Here is a 26,308-nt window from a genome sequence, read left to right on the forward strand (position 1 = left end):
TTTGCAGCAGCAGTTTTCTGTGGCAGGGGATTATTCAACCCTAGCTCAGGTCAATACTCTGTGTTAGCAAAAGGTCAGTGGTAATGACAGGCAATTGAAATATCCTATAAATGAGTAAAGCTGAACATTTTTTTACTCATTGCCATATGCTGGAGTTGTAGCATGACCCTGGACTGTAGATCATGGAGTTTTTTGGTTTTTTTTAATATACAGACATATTTCTGTGGGAAAAACATCTGCATCACTGTTCAAGGGCCAGCATGTCTGTGAGCACAGAACTTGCTGATATCTTTTCCATTTGGAAAGTTACTAACCTCAACTAAGTCATAAAATCTATGTAACTTTACAAAGATTGCACATTTCTGAAATGTGTGTAAGAAAACCAAATTGTAGTAATGTATGAGGTTTCGTTGACACAAGAAATTGTTACTTTGAAGATGTGCCAAATAACTTACATTTGGTACTGTGGAAGGGAAGAAAATCCACATAATGAAGAGTCACCCATATAAGGCAACTGCCAGTTACCAACAGATATTCATTCTCTTGAGGACTGTCTCATCTGTGTTTGTGAGATCAGTGACTGGCACACCTAAACACACCATATTCACCACCGTGCCTTTATGAAGCCTGACAAAACCCAATTAATCTCCACAGAATGTTCTGCAAGGTCTTAGAAAATGGAGGTCAGTTTTTCTGAGTGAAAGGTTGATGAATCATTGCCAGTAACAGAGTTTGCCATAGGAGAATTCCTGATTGTACCATTCATAGCACTGTAAGGTTTCATTTACATGCAAATGTTAGCAAACAGAGCTTGGAAGGTCATCTCCAGCTTACCTTCCCTCCTTATTTCAGATGTTTTAAATGCATCCCCAGGTGTTTTGTAAAATCATCTCTGGATCTGTTCTTGCAGCTGGAGGATTCAGTTTCACAAGTGCTGTGATAAGATGTGGGCTCCTGGACTTAGCATCCTGCAGCTCGGTGTCATCGTTCTTCCACTGCAGTGAGGAACCTTATTTTCCCTTTGTGGATGCACTAATATGGCAATGAATAGCAGATGCTGTAGGTAAGGTACTGAGCTAAAACAAATATGTTGTTTTTACAACTGACATTTTATAGCTGTCAAAATGACTTCATTTCCAGCTTATCACAGGTTGGGCAAACAGAAGTGGTGAGTCCTGCAGGTGAAAGGTTAATCTGGTAACAGCGGGCAAGAAATATCACAGCCCTCATCTGTTTCAGGTTTCAGCAGTGTCTTAGGGTAATATTCTGTCCTCAGGGGTCCCCTCCCCAGTGTCTTTCTTTAAAGGTCTCTTAAGCACAGCAGTGGCAGGATCTGGTACAAGCTGATGGGGGGGTCTTTTGAAACAGGAAGGTGCTTTATAATCTCATTAACTGAGCTGTAGAGACAGAGGCAAAGACTGAAACTCTGGTGCTCTGTTCAATGTGTGTGTGTGCACAGCAATCATAGCTGTTATTTGTAAGGTACGTTATAACTGATTCCTGATGGACTGCTCAGCCAAGTAAGGACACATCACTGCCCTGCTGGTGTCACCTTGGGTGGGAGAGTTGGGATCTCAGTGGTTTCTCTCTTCTTGTTGCTCTTGTGGAGGTCTCTGTATGTTCCCTTCACTGCATTTAATTTGACTCATTGCTCAGAATTCTCCAGTGAGCTGCTTTTCACTTCTTCATGCCAGTGGGAGGAGGCAGTGGCTCCTGTACCCTGCTCTGTATTCAGACAAGTAAATTCTGATGGAAGGATCACTTTCATGAGTGCTGTTATGCAAAAGTCAGTAGTGCTATGTTTGACTACCTCTTAAATCCTCCTCCTTTCTTGAACAATATTTTGAAAGACAGTATCATGTCCCTTTGAGTTAACAAAGAGGCTCTGGCAGAAACCAGACCTCACTCTCATGCACTGCCTGAATCACTAAGGCAAGCTAGACAGTAACTGTCATCTGGAGAATAGGTGTAAATTATCAGTATTTGGTGAGATCAGCCATTTCTGACATGAGCTGTGAGAATTTGCAGAGATGTGTGTTTGTTGCTTTAGGGAAGTTCTTCCCCTTGGGAGCTTTCTATCAGTGGTCCACTCTCCTTAAACACATGCTCCACATGCACCATTCCATACACAGTTTGTGCAAGCATAGGTTGTGTCTTTTAACTGCAATAGGCTGATGTTGCAGTAACACCCAGTAGGTTTTTTAAAATATGTTCAAATTAGAAGATCCACTGTCTGCCTTTTCCTTCTCCCAGAATTCAAAGTGTGACTTTATTTTGAAAAGTGCCTCTTTTCCCTGGGATATTCCACATTTGTGTCAGTGACTCCAGATCATATTTGCTCAACTGCCCAAAAGCCTTTTTTCTAATTGTCAGTCATGCAAACTGAGTCTGGCTTTTTTCTTTTCATCCCTTGCCACCAATAATTAAGAGCATTTCAAAAATGTAGTGAAGTGGAAAATTTTTTTGTACATATGGAATTCTGCAAATATTCTGATAGAACATACATTGTGGTTTTTTTACTGTTTGCCATGTTGGAGATGCTTTCTAACGAAGTAAAATACCTTTTTATACTAAAAGATGGCTGTTATATTTGCCATATGTATTACAAATACATTATTCACTACTGCATCTTTTGAAATATCCATTCTATGGGTTCCCACCTTTCCTAATCTTGACAGTCTCTTGAACAGTAATTTTGGCCATTATTCTGATCCTCTCTTGTAAAGTGAAGAAGAATCTACCTGTTTACTCTTACTTATCCTTCTGAGACTGGTTTGCTCATCAGCCTGTGTGATGTGCCCTGCTGTGACAGGAGTTGGGTTCAGAGGTGTTTAGGGCTAAACACAAGCGAGGATTCTTTGGAGTCAAGGCCTTAGATACACAGACAAATTTTCTGGTCCACTGTATGTATCCAGATTTTCCAGTTTTCCCTACAAAATTGTATATGCCAGTAAGTGTACTTGAAGATTATTTTGCATTGCAAATTTTTCAAAAATTGCTTCCAACCACCTGAAGGAGTTTGGTCCAATGACTTGGAGTTGAGCTGAATACCAAGAGGACGTGCTGCTGAGCAATGTTACAGAACTAATCGCTGACTTTCAGTACAAGATGGAGGTGTTAGAACTCAGTGCTGGCTCTACACAGCACTGTCATCTGGAGTACAACAGAGTCACCTGAGGCTGCTTCTGCATAATCTCACCCAGTACAGGAAATCTTGTGTCTTTCATGATATGATAGTTACCTTGTCAAGAAAACTCTTGAAGTGTTGCCTTCTCCTGTCCCTGTGAAATGCACACTTTACAACCTGGCTGGGTCACCATGGTTTCCATTTCTAAACTGACTCTGTCACCTTAGCCCATTCTAGTTTTCTTTTGGTGATCGTCTGCTCCTCAGTAGTGTCCTGGAGGTGGATTTTCTACAGCACACAGGCCAGGGGAGGGACCACTGTGGTAAGGTGGGCTATACAAGGAAGAAACTCATAACAGGCTTGAAAGAATTCATCCTGGGAAAGACAAGAATGGTTGTCCTTGATTTTCACTCTGATTTTCAACTGTTGGATCTTTCTGTGTCTGTTTCACTTCTGGAAGCCTTACGTGCAGTACAGAATTCATTGGAAAAAATTGAAAGTCATACCTTGCTCTGTTGTTTCTTACTTTTTATTTAGAAATGTGATTGTTGCTGCCTTATATAATCACAGCAGGACATGCTAGGAAATTCCACTGGATTTCTGCATTGTTCAGGTGAGTTAGAGACTTTGTATTGGCTTTGAATCTTCTCAGTGACAACCCACACTATTCACATGGTGTAACAGCACTGAGGGTAACCAGGGCATGCAGGACCCACCTGCTAGAACCCATTCTCTCTGGACTTTATTTCTATACAGCATCTTAAACATATCCAGCATTTCAGAATAAGCAGCTTGCCCTGCCCCTAAAAGCACGTACTATGTATGTACAATATAATGAGGGGAAAACCAGCATTTCATCAAGGTCAAATACTATGTAGTTTTGTGTTCTTTTGGAAGGAGTCTGCTCCTTTTGTTACCTGTCACTATATTTATTTTAATCTGTTTACTACTTCAGTTTTCCCTGCCTCTCCGTGGGCAGATTAACAATTTTATTTGTTTGTGTTTTCAAAATTCTGTTTTGTTGTTCTCATCACTGCATGGGTCTGCCTTCTTTCAGTGTGTGCTCTTTTCTCTCACATAGAGATGATTAAGTTTTGCAGTAAATGTGCAAAGAAGTATCTGATCTCACAATAGGAGCCTTCACTGCATCAAGAGGCATGCTAGTAATTTAGCAAAACCAGGGCACATGAAGTGGTCTTTTCTTGCAATATGAATGTTTTTTGTCACTCTTGGTAATGATTAATGAGTTGAGCTTGGAGACACAAGTCTTCAGAAGTTGCAGTGTATTTCTCCACCCTAAACCCAAATTGTGGTTGTTCAAGTTAAGCTCAAAATGATAGACTGTTGTTTGATGATGTGTTGGTCAAGGCAAGGCAATGTGCATCACCTTGGGTTTGCTGTGTTAATGTGGAACGATGGCACAGACGCAACTTTCTCCATATTCTGGTTTCTACCTCACCTAAAAAGATCACTAGTGCTTGTTTAATTACAAGCTCCAAAATAAAAAAAATAGTAATTAAAAAAACCTGTAGAGCATGGACAAGTTAACCTGTGCAGTTGCATTTACATCATTTGAAACAAAAGTTGATTATTAATGACTCTCTTTATCCCAAAAACACAGCCTTCTCCATGGCATCTTCCACTTGCATATATTCCAGATGAGATGGGTAGTTAGTGCATTGGAAATGGGGGCTCTTGCGGACATAGTTAAGGAAATCTGGAGCTCCTGGGAAAATTATATTGTCAGCCAGAAGAACTGAGCCCTTCCTCAGCAAGTTGCATTCCTAGAAAGAAGAGAAATGGCTTCATAATGGCTGTTAAGCAGACATTGGCTTGAATGTAATGTACTTTCATGTTAACCAGGTATACTCGAGTGCCTGCATCCAAAAACCCATTGTGGTACAGGTCTGGAAGGTCCGAGAGACATGGGAGAAGCTGAGTAACTCTTGGATCCTTTGTGGTCATTTGCTAAGTTTTTCTGTTTATTAGTACAACATTAGATGCTGATTCTGAAATAGCAAATCAAGTGGAAGTGTGTGCTTTGCTCCTCAGCTTGTTTCCAGCTATGTCTACATGATCAGTAAGGTGGCTTTGTTTTGGCTGTCATGCCTCATGTTTAAAAACTTTTTTAATATGGCATTAAACTGCTGTAGTAGCTCTTTGGGTCACCTGAGTAGCATGTACTGCTTTGGCCAGACTCAGTCATATTCCAGAACTGCTAAAAGAATGAAAGATTTTCTGTGCTTGTTTTCCTTTCATCTTGAACAACTTCCTGCCATTTTGTTTGGGATCTGGGCATGAAGTGAGGTTTTTGCACAATGAAGATCCCTCTGATTAATTTCCACAAGACATAACTAACTTGCAGTAGTCACTTCAAGTGCAATGTTTATCCTTAGTAAATCTACAAACCTAATTTTTACTGGTATTTTTTGTCTAGAAGAAGTGCTTATCTGGGCTTACCAGCTGTTTTAAAACAAAGTCTGTAGTTAAATCAGCTTGTTGTTATCCTGTGGTTACAGGCAGTAGCTGTAGCCAAAACATGGGGTGTTTTTGGTCACTCCCAGTCTATGAGAGCAGCTCTGTTGATCAGTGTCCTGCAGAAGCTGTTGAGCTTATTGCTCTTGCCTCTGGGGACTGAACACCAGTCAGCACAGTAGAAGTTATTTTAGAGACGTCAAATACCCTCCAGTCTGTTTCTATTGCACAGCCTACAGAGGCTTAGAAGAGACAACATACTGGATTTTCCACTGGTCATCAGGATTTCAGATGCTCTTCATGTCTGGCTTTTTTTGTCTGGACCACTTCCAATATATACATATTTCATCTGAATAAATTCATATTCACTATTCATACTGCAATACCTGCTGAGAATGCATTTTAGAAAGCTTATGACACCTGAAAAAATCTGAGGATCTTTTCTTTGTCTTTCTCCTCTTAATTTCACGGGAGTTTTTTTGCAACTTTGTATCATAGTTGCATCAGACTGACCACTACCATGGAACTAAACCGTCTGTTTGCTTTGGCTGTGTTGGAAGGCTAAGTTCTGATAAGGATGCACTGTGGAAAGAGCTCAGTCATCCTTACACAGGCAGTTTAAAAGAAAGCATTCTCTGAGTACAAAATAACTGTACAGAGGGAACATTTTCTTCAGCTACTGCTGTGTAAATTCAATACTAGCTGTTCATAACCCCAAACAAATTTCCTTTTCAAACAGCTTTCTGGGGAACGGGGCTTAAAACTAAAAAAAAACCAGGGAGGCTGGGTCATAAAATAGTTGTAATCCTCAGGCAGGGGTCAGGAAGTATTTGGCAGGTTCTCAATCTAAGAGGCAGGCTCAAAAAAGTGGATTTATTTGTGAAGAAAATAATTGGAAAATGGCACTTCCATAAAAGCAGGCAGTTGTAGAAAATTCTGTCAGCTAGGAGAGCATCTGTATGTGCTGTGTTCATAGGTACAGATGCTGTCAATCTCAGTTAACACCTGAAAATACCTTCTTATCCAGATGTCCTTTGCCACTGCCTGCTGCTGTTGCAGCCAACTTATTTTGTAATACCCACAGCAATGGTCAAGGCAGCTTGGGAAGAAATAAGCATAATTTTTACACATTTGGGGCTGGACATAGAGTTGAACAGCATTCCCCTAGGAAGTGCCTGGCTGGAGCAGTCTGAATTCTTCTAACTATTGCTTTGCAGCCAATTAATTAGGTGGAGTGTAAGGACTCCAAGACAAGTCATACTCCATGCTACCAAAATAGTATTTCATCAAGAGGCTCCATTTCATCAATAGACCCAGGCAAAAAAAGGGGTACTGAGGAAATTAGAGAGGTGGAGCTGGGATATGCAGGTCCCAGGTCTCACCTGCTCCCAAGATCAGGATGGGCTTTGGGTCAGGTGTTCTGCTTGGTGACCATGCACACACTCCTGGGAGTGCAAAGTTCAGGCTGTGCACTCCTCCAGGTAGGATTTCTACTGCACACCTGTATGTTCTGGAAACAAGGGTTCAGCAGTACTCACTGAGTCCTGAGCTATGTAGTGTTGGCAGTTGTCCTTAACAAAACTTTAGGGTCCTGTCCTTCAAATCCTCTTTCCTTGTAAGGCTGCTATTTTGGCTGCCAGTCTTCATTTTACTTCAGATGAGGTCCCTCATAAAGAATAGAGGCCTCACAGACATGAAGATATTTGCTGCTTTACTTTTAAGACTGGAATAGTGCAAACTGACCTGAAGCAGGATGGTGTCTGGGGTGTATCTGTCTTTCCAGTGGTCCAGGAAGACAAAATCCAGAGTATCCACTTCATATTTTTTTTTCAGCTGGGGGATAATTTCCTCTGAAGGGCCTTCTAGGAGTTTTACCTGAAATACAAATCTATGTGATAAATTGTGAACCATTAAGAAAAATCACATGCTCCCAGCTCATTTCAAATTGTAGCCAGACATCAGGGATCATGCTTTTATAGCTCAATATTGTGTCAGTTGAATTATTTGGCAGGGTTAGGTCAAATATATCTTTTTATTTTTGACAAACCAACTAGGTTAAGTTTCAAAATATGAATTTGGTTGGTTTGGATTTTGTTGATTTTTAAATTAACAACAGAAAAGGTGAACCTGTGTTTTTGTTATATAATGTGTGTGTTTACTGGAAACATGGAAATCTCCTGTTGCAAACAGTGATTTTTTTTTTTTTTTTTTAGTTACATCTCAGTTGAGTCTTGTAGTCCAAGGGAAGCAAAAGATGCAGAGAACAGTTTAGGTTAGAAAAAAGATGGAGGCTACAATATGTAAAATTTATATAGCCAGGAGAGGGAAGAGACAGGACAGAGGCTGTTACATCTTCCTCACAGGTTTATTGGAGTTACTACTGTTAAACTGTAAGCAGCTGCTGCACGTGGACTTTTGTGAGGCAAGCACCATATGCTGTGAGAGGAGGAAGAAAGTGGTAAGGAAATGTCTGTTTTATGACTCATAGCTGATCAGGAGATTAAATCAGATGGGGAAATGCAGTTTTAGATGTACTAGTACTTCAGGTTCTCTTCAAGAAGTTAAGAAACACATTAGAAGGTCCCTTGGTGTGGTTTATTTCCTCCAGTGTTTCCAGCTCCATTGAAGTGAGATGTCTGCTGAATAGACAGGCCCTTCTCAGGCATGAATCCCCCCAGCCTGGGGGGGATATAGACTGGAAACACCTGCATCTCAACCAGCTATACAGAGTCAAGACACCTCTGACTGCACAAAACTTAGATACGGGTACTGTGACCAGCTAGATTTGGCTAAATGCTTCTCATTTGAAGTCCATTGCACGTAATACAACTGATTCCTGTGACCTTTTGTAACAACTTGGACTATGGTTCAGTTTTTTGTAGTTAGTCTTGACACCAATTTGAACCTTTTAGTTTATATTGAGAAACCCAGTATTCTGGCTTTTGGAAAGCAAGGTAGTGAAGTCCTGCTGGGAGAGGTCAGGCACTGTAACTAAGCATGGAGCTGGTTAAATTTATAAGGTCCATGGGTAAAAGATAAAAAAACCAGACCAAAAACAAAATCTCACCAGTTTTGCTGTAGTGGTTACAGACAAATGGTATTTACCTTATCTTGTACTCCAGCAAACTCAATCATCTGTTTAGCTATAGCAGCAAATTCTGGGTTGAACTCCACAGTGAGCAGACGAGCTCCTGCCTTCAGTAGCCGAGAAATCCTCACGGCAGAGTAGCCACAGTACGTTCCCAGCTCCAGGGCAACTGATGGATTGGCCTCTTGCACTGTCTTGTCCAGAATTTTACCTGATTAAAATGGGAAAAGATTACATTTTGACAAAACCAAACTGGTTCATATACAGAAGAACAAGTTAGTGACAAGAAACTTTAAAAAACCATGTACTCAGTTGCTCAAGACATTCAAAACTTAAGAACTGATGTCAAATTATATACTGTGTCCTTTGAAAACTGGCCTGTGATCAAGCTAATCATGGACATTTTAAGTTTCCAAGTGCAAACTTTCAACTTAAAGAAATCTTAGTTTCACAACATTGCTGAATAAGGAATTCCCTGAATTAATTTATATTCCCTGAATATAACTTATGTAATTCCCTGAATCAACTAATTTATAGTGTTAGAAGGGGGAAATGCAGTAATTTTTCCCAAGAATTTACTGCAGAAACTATATTTGTGAAATATATAACTCCTGGATTTTGAGTGCTCATGTTTGTTGCTAATGTTACATGCTGTTGTCTGATATAAAATTTCTTATTCCAAATACTCATCTTTAAAGGAAAAGTCTACTTACAAAGCTGCAAAATATTTGGTTTCACTGCATGAATTTGTGGGATGGAAAATATTAGTCAATTGTTAATAACATAAAATGATCCCAAAAAGAAGTGACAGTGACTATATTCAGTCCTTTTGAAGGAAAGGAATTATTTGTGAGAAATTTCCTCTTATTTATATGACTAGAAACTAGATAACTAAACTCAAAAAGTAGTGGAAGGGATTTTATGCTAAGCCAATGGTCATTAAGGGATATTTTTCTGGGTGCTATTTATTAATATGATGATGAGGCATCTTGGGGCCATGTAGTCACTCTTGAAGTCTCAGAGACTAAAGATGCTCTAGCTTTGATGGCTTTTATCTAAGGCCATCAGAGCAAAACCAGAGTGAAATTAAGAATTTGATCCCAAATGTTTGAAGTTTAGAGTTTTAAGTATTCCTACTCAGCCATGACCCCCAGTTCTGCTCCCCTAAGCACCCCAGCCAGGTATGCTGAGGAGCTGCTTAAAAAACTGTAGACATGTCAGAAGAGCATTTTTATCACAATGCTTACAGTTGTTTTTCATTAGCTATGTTAATCCCAGACTAAGCAAATTTCCCCAGAAATTTCCCAGCAAGAGGTGCTTTTGTTTCTAATTCATAAGGGAACATATTAACATTTTGCCACTATAGTTTTTTTAAAAGATTGCTGTTTTCCTGCAGCTATGAAAAAAAGGTTTTGTTCCCATGTTTTTCTTTAGGAGACAAGAACAAGATGATTTACTTGCTAAATAGCAACAATGTCTGATATTGTATGACATGGATGGGACTTCTCCCTTCAACAGAAACTTCTAATTTTGCTTGCATATACAAAAGTCATATAGTTAAAAACAATTTTGTTTTTTTTTTTCATTTTGCTATCTTGCTGTTAAGGATCTGAAAGTATTTAACATAATGAATTATGCCTTGAAGGCACCCTATATAAAAAGTGAGGTATCATGCAACCCTAGATTTTTCCCATAAGTTGCCTCTCTCTGCTTACAAACTTGCAGTGTGCACAACACAGAAACCCACATGTGGGGCTGTGACTTTCTGGATTAGTCACTGGAGACCTGTCCACAAAAACATCTGCATGAGCAGGCACAACTGTTCACAGAACTACTCTGCTGACCACAAGGCTGTGTGGGTTGGGCTTTTTGCCATGTGAATACAATCAGATGGCCTGTACTGTGCTAGTCTTGAGGGATCTCTCCAGATGCTGACCCCTGCTGCAATTACCTTTCTCATCACCCACGTTCATGGCCCACTCTTTCTGGGAGCAGTATTTATCTATAGTGTCCAGCACACTATGGGGGTCTCCTCGCACTGCATTCTGCAGCACAAAATTTAAAATCCTCTGTTCTTTGCTCTGGTTCATGATGAAATTGGTTACTTTCTCCCGGATTATTTCATTCCAGATAAGGGCAGCAGTGGCATTTTTCCTGATGAGCAACACAATGAATAGCAAAATGAAAAGCAGGATGAAGACACTGAACAAAGGGACTGAAGAGATCTCCAGCATCTGGAAGAAAAGAGAAAAACAACCTAGGGTTAAGGTGGCACAGGAGAGGACTGTGCTTTTTGTAAATATTGAGCTAAATAACCCACAACCAACTGTACTGAACAGGAACACACAGAGTTTAATTATGATTGTGTCTAAAGTAGCTGTAAAAGGCTCTCTGACACTTGGTAATGGATGGTGCTCTGTAGCGCTTCCTTTAGAAGCCAATTTTACAGGCAGTCAACAAGTAGCTTTATTTAATGCTCTGGTCCCTTCCCCCACACAGCTGCTCAGTCCTGGCTCCAAGCATGCCACTGCACAAGGAGCTTCCAGCATCAAATCTGTTCTAGCTCCACCAGGAGCAACAACATCCTCAAAAATTTTGCCTAAGTTACCCAAGACCAATGACAAAGGGATTATCTCATTTAGGAGATAACAACATGCCTACAAATCTCTTCCTATTTGTTCTTGCTTCTCTTTATTGTTTCCCCAAATATTGTCCCAGAAAAATCCTATTTTTAAGGATGGTCTGACCTCCATTCTGTAGTGGGATTTGGCATATACACATGGGGAAAATCTATTCCACTACTTAAATTTTGAATCATCATGCAGAACATATCTTGACTTCAGAAGATGACTGAGTTTCCATGGAGATATGCTCAAGATACAGTAAAGCTGATTTTGTTCAGTCATTCTCTTATCTTAGTTGCAGAGCAAGTATGATTTGTTTGGAGCTGTTAAAAGTCGATTTCTTTTGCTTTTAAGCAGTCACCAATGTTAACAGTTACCCTTAATGCTTTTCTTGCAAAGTCTGACCTGAGATGTTTCCTTTCAAAGCCTGCCAGCATCATTAGCACATTAATATCTTGTTTCTTGGACCTTCTGAGTATTTTTTCCCTAGCTAATATGAGCCTGCTTCATAACTTCAACAGGATTATGAAGGCCTGGACGTCATTCTTTCTTCTTTCCCTCTGTGCAAAAGTAGTTCTACTGACCAGGCCCAATTGTCCTGCACCTTTCAGATGGGACTTCAGCTCTTTTTAGTTTTTCTACATGAAAATTTTTGACATTATCTGTCCACTAAAAACTTTGGGGTTGTGGAAAGATCATTAGTTTAACATTAAATATCTCTCTAGCTTCACTTGACTGGCCTTTACTTGACTTTCATGGCTTAGTTGATTGTATGGTTGTTGTTGATGGATTTGGATTACTGACACAGGTGAGAGATAATTATTCTGAACTCCAATGAATGGATGGAGCCCAGAAAACACTGCTTAGGGCCAGCAGAACTCTGATTTCCTGCCTCTGGACACAGGAAGCTGTGACCCTGCAGACCTGTGACTCAGTTGGTGGCAGTCCAGCTCCAGTCAGGTTCCTGTGGCACTGAGGAGTGCTGGCATTCAGAATTACTGCAGGCACTGCCAGACAGAATTCTCTGGTTAAAATGGACACTTTGGCATTCTCTGGGCAGACCTTGCCACAGGCTGCTGCTTCAGCACTGTCAGATCCTGCCAGCACGTTCGGGGGTGCCCTTCAAAGATCTGTCAGACAGCAGGAGTGGATGGGAGCAGCAGGATGAACTAGGTAGGGTATTTTTGGGGGAACAGCTTTCCTCCTTTATTGCTTAGCATTGATATGAGACCATTTAATGAGATTTCTCTAAACAGGGAGAGACAGCCTCTGTAGGCTAACTCAGCCCTGCTCCCTGTCCTGCAGGAATGCTGAGACTTCTTTTTCAGACTGACTGAATCAAGAACTCAGAGGGATCCACTTTTTTCCAGTGCCTCAGATCTTTGCACTTGAATCCCACATGAATGCTACCACACTTAAGAGCAGAGCTCACCTGCCTTCCCCAGAGGTTGGTCACAGGTAGAAACAACCTACTGATTTTTCCATTCCTAGAGGAATTAACTTATTTTGAAAGTATCAAGGAATGTTTTTCAACTACTGGGTTTTTTATTAATAATATTTCTGTATAACACACCAGCACCTTCATAAACTGGCAGTATGGGTTGTTCTTAGCAGAACTCCTTCAGGAGGCAATTATCCTGAAAACCACTTTCCAGAGAAGGTACCTTCTAAAAAGAGAGAAAATGACACTTTTGGTTTTATTTTCACGAAGTATTTTTCAAAGTTTGTCCCTCTTAATTTCTGTCTTCTTAGGTGTGAAAATAAATTTAGTGACAGCAGTAGACTGTAAAGGCAGTCTGCCAAGAGCAAGAGGCATGGTGATGGTCACGTACCCAGAGGGAAAAAAGATCTGTACCAAAATAGGTAATTGCTTTCATATTCTTAGCTGGAAAATATTTGATATGAAAATTAAGTGTGTAACCAATTTAAAACTAGCACTACCTAGGAGACAGTCATGTTATGACAGCTTTAGAAAATGCAACAGCAATTTTAGTTTTAATGTGGATTCATGAGATTCATTAAGTATGCAATAAAAGTTGCATACAGTCAAGTTTCCCATAACCACTTATTACAAGGCAGCCACTCTTATTATTTAATGCTTATACTGAGGTTCCAAATACACAGGTTAGCACTGCAACCTCTTCTGTGCTTTAGAAACACTGTAATAAAGGGAGCCTTCTCTTTGAAAGGTAGAATTTGAAGTGGAAAATAGCAGGCAAATGAAAAATTCAGCAAGGGAATAAACAGAAAACTGGAGGGATAACATTATGGGAAGGAATGAATAACACAGATCAGTACATCTGGTTTTGAGAAGACAGTTTAAAAGAAAACATATTAAAATTTCATGCCCAAACCTGTCAAACTACTGATGAGTCTTTCTAAAGCACTGAGTTATTTTCTTATGCATCTAGTCTTACTCATTTTGGCAGTTTCATAAGACCAAATCATAACTTGATAATGCAGCTCAGCAGTTTTCCCCTGATGTACACCATAATCAAACAATCAGCATTTGAATGGGAGTACCTCTGCTTCAGTTTACAGAGATTTAAAAAGACATTTTCAAAGAGAGGAGCAGACATAAAATGTGGGAATCTGCTGCCCCAACTTACCTGCCTGTGGAGATGAAACACCTAAATCATTCCAGTGGCTTTAAAAGAAACCATGAAAACTGGCTCAGACTTAGGGATCTGCTATTATGCCAACAGATGCTAAATTAGTATTCAGTATCCCCTTACTATCATATGATCTTCAGTTTTTCTAAAACATAAAAATGCCCATGTGATGGAGCCCAAACCAATACATCCTGTTCTTTATTCTCATGCAGCTGACTCCAGCCATTTCACCAAAGGTTACAATAAGGATTTCAGTAATGCTATTTATCAATCCTTCTGGTACATTTTTCCAACCTCTGCTAAAAAATAATTCCTCCTCGAATTCCCTGACATGAAAAAATAAGGATTAGAATAACGGGTAACATCAATTTTTAAGGTAAGTCCAAGTAACCAGATTGATCTTTTTCAGTGTTTCATAAAAACTGTACAAAAGTTTTCATAGCACTGTTGGAGGAAGGTGTATGGAAATGTGTTGCAAACTACTGATTGCAACTTCTCTGATTCCAAACCAACATCCCTTTGCTAAAAACTGATGTTTATTGAGAAGGAAAAAGCATGTGAAAGTAAGCACCTTTAAATGGCCTAAGTTTTAACAAAAGCATATACCATAGTGAGATTAACTCAGTGGATTAAAGAAGTATCAAATTTGACTATTAAACTATTCTGAAGCTTACATTTCACTACATTATGAGTAATTAACAAGATGTCATTTCCTACAGATGCAAAAATAAGAGATGACAAATATTGAAATACTTGTGAGTTGGAAAACTGCTGGATAGAACATTTTTCTAATCAAGGTGAATCCTTCTAAGCCTAATTACAGAGCTTCTCATTACAGTTTTAGCTTGGATAAACTGATTTTGCTTTGCTTTGTACTGAAAATTAAATCCTAAACATTATCACAAAAAGCCCCACCCCTTTTGTACAAAGACAGCACATACATTATCCTGTTATTCTCCAGGGCTGGAATGAGAGCAAACTTTGTGACCCTGAGCCAGGGCACTTAGCTGTGAGTCTCATTTTGGCAATGGTTTTCTAATCTGGCCTTGGATGAGCTGTCTTATCATGCTCTGTGTTGCCACAAGAGTTAAAGTGACTGCTACGTGTGTAAACTTTCAATTGTAAAGCTGAATAAATCTTTTTCAGAGAAGCCCCTGCTATGAATGTATGGATAACACCTGAGGAAAGGCAAAGTAGTTTTGTCTGCACAGCAAATGCCTATGTGGCATTATTATTCTTGAGTTTATGAACAACTGGGAAAATGTAGACAAGCAGTGCTTCAAATGCTTTCCCAAAGGGCTTCCAGCCAGCTGACAATTCAGGCCTTTGAGGAAAGATGGTACAGGCAGTCTTGCTGTAATTTTTCATGCATTTAATCTAACTGCCAAGTGCTGGTTGGTTGTTGAAGAGTTCATTACCAGTCTCCACACATCCAGACAGTACTTTAGCATTCTGGTGCTAAAGGGTTTAGAATCTAATTTTGACTTTATTAACTCACATAACCTGGTGAATGGGGAGCACTTGATAAGTTTATATCATTCAACCTTTTTCAGCCTCTGCTGAAATGATGCCTTTAGACACTGATGCACTGAAGTAAGCAGAGGATTTGTACACTAGTAAGGATATATTAGCTGTTTGTGAAGCACTGTGAAAACAATGCAGAAGAGTCAGCACATTTCTACACATATTTTAACAATGTTCTGCACTAGGCCAGAGGAGATCTGTGCTGTGCTGGGACTGGAGTTTCTGACTCTCAGTCCTGTGCTGTCTTGGATGAGGCAATCTCTCTTTTGTGGCATTTTGTTTTTCTTGATGTTTTCCCAGAGAAAGAAAGGCAGAGTATTTTGGTCAGAAAGTCTAAGCTAACTTCTGCCAAACATATTGTATCCTGTTGCTGTAGGCAACACAATTCAACAGCTTTGTAATTTAGTACATTTAAAGGTCAAAAAAATCTTTTTACCTTCTATTCTTTTGTTATTGTTTATGTATTTTCAAGTGAGTGCAACTGTTCTGTGAAAAATAATCATCATATTGCCAAATGTGAATAGCTTGTATTTCAATGGAAACTTAGTCTGGGAGTTTGACATTCAGATTTTCCAGTGACATCATGAAAACAATCTGAACAGACTTTATATAATTTTTCACTATTTCTTGCCTGAAATCTAGATTTTCCTCTCAGTTTTTTTTCAAATTACTATAATTTAACTTCACTGCAAACTTATCTGTTTTCTACAAATGCAAAGTTCTGATGATTGTTTTCCGCCCCCATAGCCTTTTGTCTTCCCTCTCCTTCCCTCTTCTCATGTTGAAAGGAAACAAATACAAATTTCTTCTTTCTGAATGAAAGGAAGAGAACAGAAAAGTGCCTACTGCCTACTTGGGAGCCCCATCCAATAACCTTCATAAGGGTGTTTAAATCCATTCTCCCCACACAGATTTCAATTCAGACAATTGCTACCCACTTAAAACTCCCTTCCCAGTAGCCATTCTCTGGATGGTGTTCAGTGCTATTACCCAAAGCAGAAGGTTTGTACAATGGTTGTGTGCCCCATAAAGAAGTGCAGAGTTCAGAATGAACTGGCCACACAGAGAGGCCTCCTCTCCACCCAACATGCAGGTGCACAGGAATTTGTACCATTCTAATCCACACTGACCTAGTGAACACACTGCATGGTTAAAGCCAGACTCTGGGGTGAGAGATTCTTCAAGGATAAGAAATGCATTTCCCAGGCCTATACCAAGCACAGCTTTTCAGGAATATGACCCTTTCAGGTACCCCTAGGAAGTGTTTGTTTCTGATAGTCCTTATTCCTGCTGGAGCACTCCAGATGTGTTTGTATTATTTGTACCAGTGTTTAGGGGTTAGGGAGGCTCAGCAGAACTGTACAAATCCTACCTGGGAGGCAGTGGATTGACAAAAGCAGAAAGTTCTCTGCCCTGACAGCACACTAGGAGCTGGTCTGTGAAGAGTTTTCTAAGATGAGATTTTCATGCTCCCCAGGGAATAAAGTCAAGCTGTTATTGAATGACTTGGCCCCAAATGGATGTAGGGAGAAAGGGCTGAAAGAGCAAAGACCAAACTGGCTAACAGCTCTCAGGACAGACCTATTTCACAGTCTCTTCCTGATATCACAGGGCTGAATCCCTAGTGCCCCAAATCCCCACTGCACACTCCTGCCCTGCTTCCAAGGCTACCAGCTAATCTACTGTAAATCTGTCTCTCTCCCAGCACAGCTTTCTGCTGTCCACAGGCTGCTCTTCAGGTGGGGGGAGAGCACGACTGAAACTTGGTAGTGAGGACACCTGCTGAGGGATCTGAAGGATTAGGAAGGAAATCTCTGCTGAAATGATGACATTTTTCTATGAAAATTAACAACTCTAACACACCAAGGTGGGATTCTCCATAGCATAGCAGGTAATCAAACACTGTGTGGGAAGAGGGAGCCTGAGATAGAGCAGGGTAGGGATTGGTTTCAAATCCTGAGTGAAAGCTCCCCCCAGAAAATGCCTGGAGTGGGCATAAAGGGTCTCTGTCTAGAAATTGCCTTCTGAGAGAGCTTTAGAATGGCCTCACACATTAAGGTCTGTTTTCAAGGACTGCTGCCAAAATTATGTTTTTTCAAAAAATTCCCAGTCACTTTTAATTCCAGTAATCCTGAAGGAATGCTGAAAGAACAGTATGAGACTGGCAGATGTAAATTGGGTACCAGACTGCTGGGAAATATTGCTAAACTTGGATGGCAAATAAGTTGCTTGCAGTGTTAATGTGATCAAGTTCTTTTCTATTAATGCAAACTAAAGCTGTAAATCAGGAAGTTTTTCTTTTTTATTTCAATCCTGCAAAGCTGTGCAGATGTATGTGGTTCTGAACCTGAGGGCTTTGTTGGAGAAGCCCATGACTGTGTAAGCAGAAGGCAGAGACAAAGTAAAGGTTGTTTAAGGTGGTTGTTTACAGAGTTCATCAGTATGACGTGCTTGACAGTATTGGTAAATATGAGTTAGTTTGTAAAAGACAGAAAGTAAAAAATACCCATTATGGGCATCAGAAGGATACTCTATAAGCACCAACAGGGCTGGTGAGCAAAAGTACTCGCTTTTTGTCTCTTCTTCAGAGATATTTTTGGAGTAGCAGAACTCCCTCTTGAGAATGAAAACCTCCATAAAGTACATCTGCAGCAAAACACTTATAAAAGCAGCTATTCAGCCAAATTTGACCGAACTTGAATGTGAAGCTTGACTTGCATTCAGCTTTTTCTTCAATATAAATGAATACCAAATTCCAGCACACTTATAGCCATAAATTAAATTTTCAATTTCAGCAGGGTTATCTCATCTCACTTCTTTCAGCTGTGAGGATTTACAATACAGTACAAATGCATTACACACAAATATGTCCTACTCTTTCTCTGTGAAAGCTGTTGCTGCCCACGGACTGCCTTCCTGACAATGAGTGCCAGTCAGAATGTGGAAAACACCACTTCCTTCAAAAGCACCACTGTTTAAAATAGTGTCATTATCTAAGATAACACATCACGTCAAGCCTGACAAATAAGAAAATATAAATATGTACCTTTCTTAGTGTAGCAGAAGCTGTTCCCTCCGATCTTTTCCTGTGCTGCTCTCCTGTGGATTTTACAGAATAAGAGTCCAAGAGCCTGCAGTATTCAGTCACATTCGATCACATCACAGGAATAGCTTATCAGTTCTGTTACACAGACTCTAAAAGGAGCGGTGTCCTTTTCCCCAACTCCTCCTTTCACAGATTCTGCACTCCTTAAAGGTGCTCGGTGCTCTAATAACCGTAGAGAAAGCTATTCATCTGTCCCCTAACGACCGTGCTCTTGTTACTTAGTTACAGCACAGTGAATGCTGACAAAGTCAGGTGTGAGCCAAATCTGTGCTCACTATAAATGCAATGTGTTCAATCAAGCAACTTCAGGAATGAATTTGGCCCAAGGGATTTAGTTCTTTTTTCAGCTCAGATGTGGCATGCTAAAGCCAGAGCAGAATTGGTAGGAACAAGACCTAGGCATGTGGGTTAAATATAGAGTGCTGCTGGAGGCAGGCGAGGTATGGATAGCAAATGGCTTAATAGCAGCTACAGGAGGAGCTGCAATCAATACATTATAAATAGCACACTGGAATTTCTGTGGCTTCTAGCTGGAAAAATACTTTGCTACAAACAGCTCTAAGGTAAAGGAAGAGGCTTATTCTAGGAAATCTTGTTTTCAGCTTGTCTGTCTATACTGTTTCCTTTGAGGTGGGAACAATATGATCAGCTGCAATTAAATTGCACCATCGAAGAAAATCAGAAGAAAACCAAAAATCCCAACCACAATAGGGTAATAGTTCTCTCCTATATTCTCACTGCAAAACTCAGACCTAGTCAGCAAGTGTTTGAAGCTCAAGCCTAGAAACTTTTTAAAGACTTAAAGAATGTTTTTGTGCCAAGTTTGGCAGAAACAGGAGCTGAAGTTCTGAGAACTTCAGGCTTTGTCAAGTGATAGGGGAGGTCTTTGAAAGAATTAGGGACCACCTGAGAGCATGACAAGAGAAAACCAAATAATTTTAAGCAGATTAATTGAAAAAAGAATTGTGGCAAAAAAATAGGTGGATGAAGATAGAAATGTTTCTAGTAGCTCTAAACAAAACCTAACTAAAGCCCTGCAATACAGCACAGTCCCCAATGTCATTACAGAATAACTCTGAACTATCCCTTCCATGTATAACAGAGCTTTAGCTCTGCAAATATTTTCTTATAATCTAGACATCAGGCACAACAAAGAATGAAGTAAGCAATACTGCAGTCCAGCTTCACTGACAGTAATTTCCTGTCTGGTCAAAAGCTGGTCGTGTCTGCGTGATCCCTGATACCTCCCACAATTCAAACTAGCAGAGAATTTTTTTTACTGCTGGGCTGTGGAGAAAAGAGTTAAAACAGCAAAACTTACTCTAAGCACTGAGTAAGTATACAGCTTTACCTTGTGTAAGTACACAGCTGCTCTTTGGAGAAGTCCTTGCAGTTAACTACAGCCAGTTGTGGGTGGTGTCAGCCCAGCTTCTGCTTAGCAGCATAATTTAGTGCCAAGACTCCCCAGATTGAGCAATATCCCGTGACAATACTTCTAAAAGTCTTCTAACTTGGAGCTGAATTATATTCTTCAGGCTCGAAGCATGGGAGGAGCAAACTTGCTTCTGCCTGCCCACAGCTGTTTACTTGTGTGATAAAAGCTTTGCCTGCAAGTAACCCTTGCTGTTGTCTACATATTTCATTACATAAGTAAAAATGGTGAATGGCAATAACTGCAAGTTAGACAAAACTAGAGGTTAAGTTGGTTAAGACACCCAAACTGTGTATATCCATAACTTGCTTCCAAGTTAATAGAAAGTTGAAATCTTGTAATATGTTATGGGGTATTTTCTTCCCCAAGAGAAGTTTCTTTGGTAGCCTGATAGATATTGGTTCATGCCTCTCTTTAATTTACCTGTTAGCCCAACACATGGTCTTTATAAGTATGGATATTTTTGCAAGTTTTTTTACTAATGCACTAAAAATGCTACAAACTCCACAGTGCATAAATTAATATACTATCTATATGACTTATCCTTATTTAGACAGTAAAAATCTGCCCTGATATTAATACATATTATTATTATCTGCCCTGATATTAACGCAGAGAGCTACAAATGTGTTGGTGTAATACGCTTTGTATGTAGGGCCAGGATCTTAAAAGACTTCAGAATATCTATCAGGTCCTGGATTCCCAGGGCACATCTGTGGGAAGGTGTAGAACCAGGATTCATTAGCCCAGGAGCAACATCACATGAATGGCAGCAGCTGAGGAGAACTGGCTGGTTCAGGCTGACTCACCCTGACAGCCACCACTCGAGCTCTGATCTGGCTGCACAAACTTGAGCAGGCTTGCTCATGGCCAGAGCTCCCACTGCAGTCACATGGAGCAGCGTGGCAGGGCCATCCCCATTGCTGTGCATAGCACGGAGCCAGAGCTTTCCCCCCTAAATCCATGCCTGGCACAACAACAAAAGGCGTTCCCTGCTTCTAATAACCCTGGACAAAGACTGGCTTTTAAAAGCTGAAACAAAGGGAGACAGGAGAGCTAGCACATTATCATAAACCCCACAGATCATGTGAAACACTGAGTGGAAGAAAATTCTTTTGAGCTTGCATTTTCAGAATAGCAGGAGGGATTTTCTTTTATGGGAATTTGCTGTTTTCCACAGTCAAATTAGTCTGTCTTGCTGAGAAACATGAAAAAGAGGAATTTTGAAGAAAGGAAGCACCACTCATGTCTGAATCAGGAAACTGCCTGGCAATATCTGAAACAGGAAACAGCTAAAAGAGAAGAAAGGTGGCCAGCAAAGTCGTACTCTAAATTTATACAGATAATACAAGCAGTTCAACTATTTTGTGTTTACAGTGCCTCTTAAAAAGGTTATCAGGAAGACTGAAAAAACCTTTCAACTTCCAAGGACTTTATAACTCGTCACAAAAACTCTGAAGCAGTTAAGGCTACCACATTTCTCTCTTTTCTACCCTCACATTTTTTGGCAATATGTGCTGAAGCATTTGAATGAAGCCAAGAACTTGTGTTACTTGAAGCTTCATCTGTTTCTGCTGTTTATTTCCCTTACTTGCAATCAATTACTTGTTAAGGACAAACTATGAACAGAAGATGTATGTTAAGCAAGGAAGGAACAAATAAAAAGGCAAAGATTAAATTCTGAACTAGTCCTACTCTGAGACAAATTTCTGAAAATAATTCTTGAATAATCTTTAAAAGAGAGATGGTAAGAAACCAAAAGGTCCTACCTGATGTGAAGACAGCTTAGTTCAACCAGTGACCCAGCAGAGTTCACTGCCACTCTGTAAATTATTCATTAGGTCACATCACAAAATGCAGCCTCTGAGAGAATCGATTTCCCAGCCCACCCACTAAAAAGGACACAAAGTGATGACTTCCAAAGACAGGATCTACCTGACACCTCTCTTCTTGTCCCCACCCTCCCTGGCTGCTGATCTGGGAATGTAAGACATGAAGGAAACTATGCCAGAAAAACAGGCAAGACAAGAAGATGTGCTTGGAAAGTCAAAATTTTTAAAAGGTTTGGTAGAAAAAGTATTTGGTCCTGGTCATCTTCATGAGGGAGGATTTAAGTAAGCCATTGATAAATGTAATAAAATGTATTTCCTACAAAGGAAACAACATACAGAATTGCAAGCTGTCTTTACAATAAATTCAAAAGGAGAAAGTTTGCCTGCTAACAAAATCAATTCATGACCTACAAAGCACCTTTCTTGTTGAATGGATTTGTGTACATTTCCGATACAGGGCGTCTCCTTTACCCTGTCAATACCACACTCTTTAAAGTATATTGAATAAACATCTACCCCTGGAAATAAACCAAACCACAACTCGTGTATAAGTTCATTTATGACTTCAAATATGACAAGCTACAACTCACAAAATTCAGTGGAAATATGATGCTAAGTCTGATAACTATCTTGGAAGAAGTTTTTTTCATCTCAGTTTTGGAAGTATATGCTTTCACTGCAGAAACCCAAGGCTTTATCTAATAGATAAATAGAATGTATTTGCTGCTAAAGGACTTAATACTTGCTTTCTTAAAAGAAATTAAGATGTATTTATAAATATTTATATATATATATAAATGTGTATCACTAATTATCTAATCAACGTAATGCTAACCACAAAATAATTAAATTAAGAGTAGAAAGCCATATGAGCTGAGCCACAGGTACAGTAGAAACCACATTTGATAACCATTATCTCTCCTGTCCCTGGAAAAGTTTTGAAGTGCAGCACAGACACACCTACTGAGTGCTGACAGAAGGAAATACCAGGGGCTGCTGCTCTCACTGATTCTGTCACCATCAGCACAACCCACTCCTGCTCTTTGTCTCTACCACTCTCCAGGACCAATCAAGCCTGTGAGAATGAGCAAGAACAAGTGCAATGGCACAGCACAGATTCTGGACTTTCTTCTGAAGCTGGTCCTGATGGGAAAGCCTGTGGAGCTGCACTGTGCTTTACCCTGAGCTGTGGGATACAGCCCCAGCATCACATGGTCACACCGTGGCACAGCACCAGCTGTACTTTCTAATCTGAACCTCCTTTAGTGTTTTAAGGTCATTTCCTCTCATCCTTTCACTTGAGACACAGCAGAAGAAACCGACACCACCTTCCTTTCATTTGATTCAATTTAGTTTCACTTTGCTTTGCCACATTTAAGGCCTTTCCTTATTAGCAGAACACCATAATGCTGCAGGGACACCTCACAGAAACTTTTTTTGTGTCTGGGGAGAGTTAATTCTACCCTTGATCCTACATGTCTGAACTAAATCTGTGTGAAGAGCATATGCTCAACACTGCCTGATCCAACTCAGAATAGTGGTTAACATGAAAAGCTGAAACAACTTTGCATGCATGCACCTTGAAAAGCATAAAAAATTATATCTGAATATGCTCGAGGTTTCTTTAATTCAAAGGCCTCTCAGTATGCTCTAGTCATTTCTTTCTACTTCTGTTGCAGTGGGTAACAGTGTTTCTATGATAACAGGGGGCTTGCCTTTTGGTTTTCTTGTATTTTGGGCAGGAGGTTTAATAGCAATGATGCTGGGAAAAAATCATCAATGCACTTACTAAAGTGATAATAATTCCTGTTTTTTAAATGTATTTTCAAACATTAACGGGGTGAACAAAAATAATGAGTCTACACTGGAGGTGAAGTGAATTCTATAAAACTTTATTTGAGTATTTTAATTTCCTGCCATTTCTCCTCAGCTGTGGACCAGAGGATCGATGTTTTCTGAAACAAAATGGTTGGATGCTGCCCCCTTGTGAGCGAGGCCCCTGCTCCAAAGTCTGAACCACGACTGCCTAAACCCCTTTATTTTTCTGTAGAAAACACATGTGATTCTCTCGTCCCAAACTCTGCTTTTGGCTGTGGTAGCACTTAACACATATGACCCCCTACTTACAGCAGCAGGCAGGGCGAGTACTGAGCTTCAGTGAAGGCCAACCAGCACCTCTGAACGAGGAAAACTCATTCCCTTGATTTGTTTTGATCAATGCCAGCTTTGAGGCCTTTTACCTCAGGCTGTCAGAACACATCACAGGCATTATTAACTCTCAGAGCTCCCATTGGGGCTAGGTCAGCAACATCGCCCTGGTTTAATCAATAGCAGGCATGTGGCACAGGGATAGGGATGCTGCTGCAGGCTGAGGCACTGGAGGCACTCTGAGTGGGTGTCCCAAGCAGAAATCTGTCCCAGCACAGCCCAGCCATGTGTGCAAGCTGCTGATGCAGATCAGGGTCAGTGACCCACACTGCTTGGGCCCCACTCCAGCATTCCAGCAAAGGAACCCCTTTGTTCAGACCTGAGTCCTGCTCACAATCCTGAACGTATCATAGTCACAGAACATGGAGCAACACCGAGTGTAGCCTCTAACACCTCATAGAAGGTGCATTGTTAAACCTCCTCAGAGGGTTCTGTCAGCCAGTGACCTCCACCTGAGGAGGGGCTGTGGCAGCTCCTATCACTGTGTCTGCTACAGAGGAATGGCTGGTTCAGAGGAGAAAGGACAGGTCTTGGACACCAGTGAAGGTTTTGGGCTGTCATCATGATTCTTTTCTTTCCCAAAAGGCCTTTCCCGAGCCCTTTCTAGAGCAGGATCAGGGGTGAAGCCAGTCAAGAAAACTGTGGGATATTTTTTTCCTTCCAAATGTCTAACTTTAACACAAATTTTAGCTGATTTGAATTGAGGAGCCCAGAACTGCAATGTTGCATTCAGTTCTGGGCTCTTCAGTACAAAAAGACAAGGGGCTATTGAAGAGAGTCCAGAAGAGGCCACGAAGGTGATGAGGTGGCTGGAGCATCTCTCATGAGGAGAGACTGTGGGAGCTGGACCTGTTCAGTCTGAAGAGAAGACTGAAAGGGAAACTCATTAATGATATGACAGGAGGAGAAGCAATGGCCATAAACTAAAACACACGAGGTTTTACCTCAACATGAGGAACAACTTCACGTTGGTGGTGGCAGAGCACTCGAACAACTTGCCCAGCGAGGTCGCGCTGTTTTCCTCTCTGGAGACATTCCAAACCATTCCACCTGCTCCAGGCGGCCGTGATTTGTACGGTGGTTTGGACTGGGTGGTCTCCAGAGGTCCCTTCCAACCCTAACGATCCCGTGCCGGTGTGTGTGTGATTCACCAGAGCCGGTGCCCGTCTCCCCCAGCGCCGTGAGGGCTCCGGGCCGAGCGCTCCCCTCAGGCGGCTCCCGCGCGCTCCCCACGGGGCCCCGCCGCCCTCCGCTCAGGCGCTGCGCGGCCAGCCCGCGGGGTCCTGGCGGGCGCGGGGCCCTGTGCCGTACAGCATGGCGGCGCTGTGGCGGCGGGCGCGTCCCCCGGCAGTGTCGGGGCTGTGCCGTACGCTCCGAGCGCTCTCAGGTACGCGGTACCCGCGGGGCTCGGGCCCGGCAGCGACCGCGAATTCGCCGCTCCCCGCGGGAAGCGCCTGCCCGCGCCCTCTGACGCGCAGAGCGTCCGGGGAATGTCCCCCACGCCTTTCGCACCACCCGTAGATCACAGACTAGAGCGACTGCTGTGGCGACCGGGCCGCCTCTCCGCTCTACTCCGAGGCGGGGCGGGCGGGGGCCGCTTCCATCCATGAGGGCTCTGGCAGCCACCGCCGCGGCCGGCGGAGCCCGTCCCTCGGCCCCTGGGCGCTGAGGAACCCCCGGGTTCACAGGACGGTGCAGCGGAGTGGGGGCTCCGCAGTGGGGCTGGGGCTGCCCCAGAGGCAGCCAAACCTTTCCTGCGGGATCACCGCCAAAGGGTAGCGGCCCTCCCCGCCCGCTCGGCAATCCCAGGGCAATTCCCCCCGCCCGGGCTCGGATGCTGCGTGGGCTCGGTGCCCGCCCTGCCCGTGATGGCTCCGAAAGCAGCAGCGGCCCTGTGCCCTCCCTAGAAGGAGTCATCGCTCACCTGCGGCTGCTCCCGCCGCCTCACAGCGCGCCGGGAGCCGGGGCTGCTTTGCTCCGAGCCGGTCTGTGCCGGGGCCGGTCTGTGCGGGGCCGCTTCCCTCTGACCGCGTCCCACGCCCGGCAGGGCACACACGGCATGTAAAGCTTTGAGTCCGATAAGGCGACCCCGCAAAAAAAAATTGCGTAGAACTCGCTGCTGCAATTCCCAGACAGAGACCAGTACTGGATCCCAGTTGCGTTAATTATGAGCCTCTTGGGACGTTGTCTGAAAATTTAATATATTTTCCCATTTTGTTTGAAAGTGCTTTATTTTCTGTATTTCATTCAGAAAACTAGAGTAGATTACTTAATGAACAA

At 41.7% G+C, this 26,308-nt stretch overlaps 2 protein-coding genes across 9 annotated transcripts in view; one reads left to right on the forward strand and one right to left on the reverse strand.

Annotated features, from left to right (window-relative positions):
* Positions 1-3,638: 3,638 nt before the first annotated feature.
* On the reverse strand, positions 3,639-26,115 carry COMT (catechol-O-methyltransferase). Of its 6 annotated transcripts, XM_059485492.1 has the most exons (6): positions 19,908-20,089; positions 18,497-18,549; positions 10,642-10,924; positions 8,708-8,901; positions 7,346-7,477; positions 3,639-4,911 (listed from the first exon to the last, which is right to left on the reverse strand). In XM_059485492.1, exons 3-6 carry the CDS (start codon positions 10,922-10,924, stop codon positions 4,732-4,734), a joined length of 789 nt encoding a protein of 262 aa, XP_059341475.1. In that variant the 5' UTR covers positions 18,497-18,549; positions 19,908-20,089; the 3' UTR covers positions 3,639-4,731. The 6 variants fall into 6 exon arrangements, with proteins under 6 accessions (XP_059341475.1, XP_059341480.1, XP_059341477.1 ...); XM_059485497.1 differs by lacking the exons at positions 18,497-18,549; positions 19,908-20,089 and adding an exon at positions 25,953-26,115; XM_059485494.1 differs by lacking the exons at positions 18,497-18,549; positions 19,908-20,089 and adding an exon at positions 24,973-25,195.
* TXNRD2 (thioredoxin reductase 2) overlaps positions 25,343-26,308 on the forward strand; it is a 32,011-nt gene continuing 31,045 nt past the window's right edge. For 2 of the 3 annotated variants that reach the window (XM_059485488.1, XM_059485489.1), the window contains exon 1: positions 25,343-25,415. In XM_059485488.1, the coding sequence (XP_059341471.1) occupies positions 25,343-25,415 (73 nt within the window). Of the gene's footprint in view, positions 25,416-25,678; positions 25,804-26,308 lie in introns of those variants that run through there. The other variant, XM_059485490.1, reaches the window with a different exon arrangement.

The sequence above is a fragment of the Ammospiza nelsoni genome, chromosome 18 (genome assembly GCF_027579445.1).
Source record: "Ammospiza nelsoni isolate bAmmNel1 chromosome 18, bAmmNel1.pri, whole genome shotgun sequence".
Classification (NCBI taxonomy): Eukaryota; Metazoa; Chordata; class Aves; order Passeriformes; family Passerellidae; genus Ammospiza; species Ammospiza nelsoni.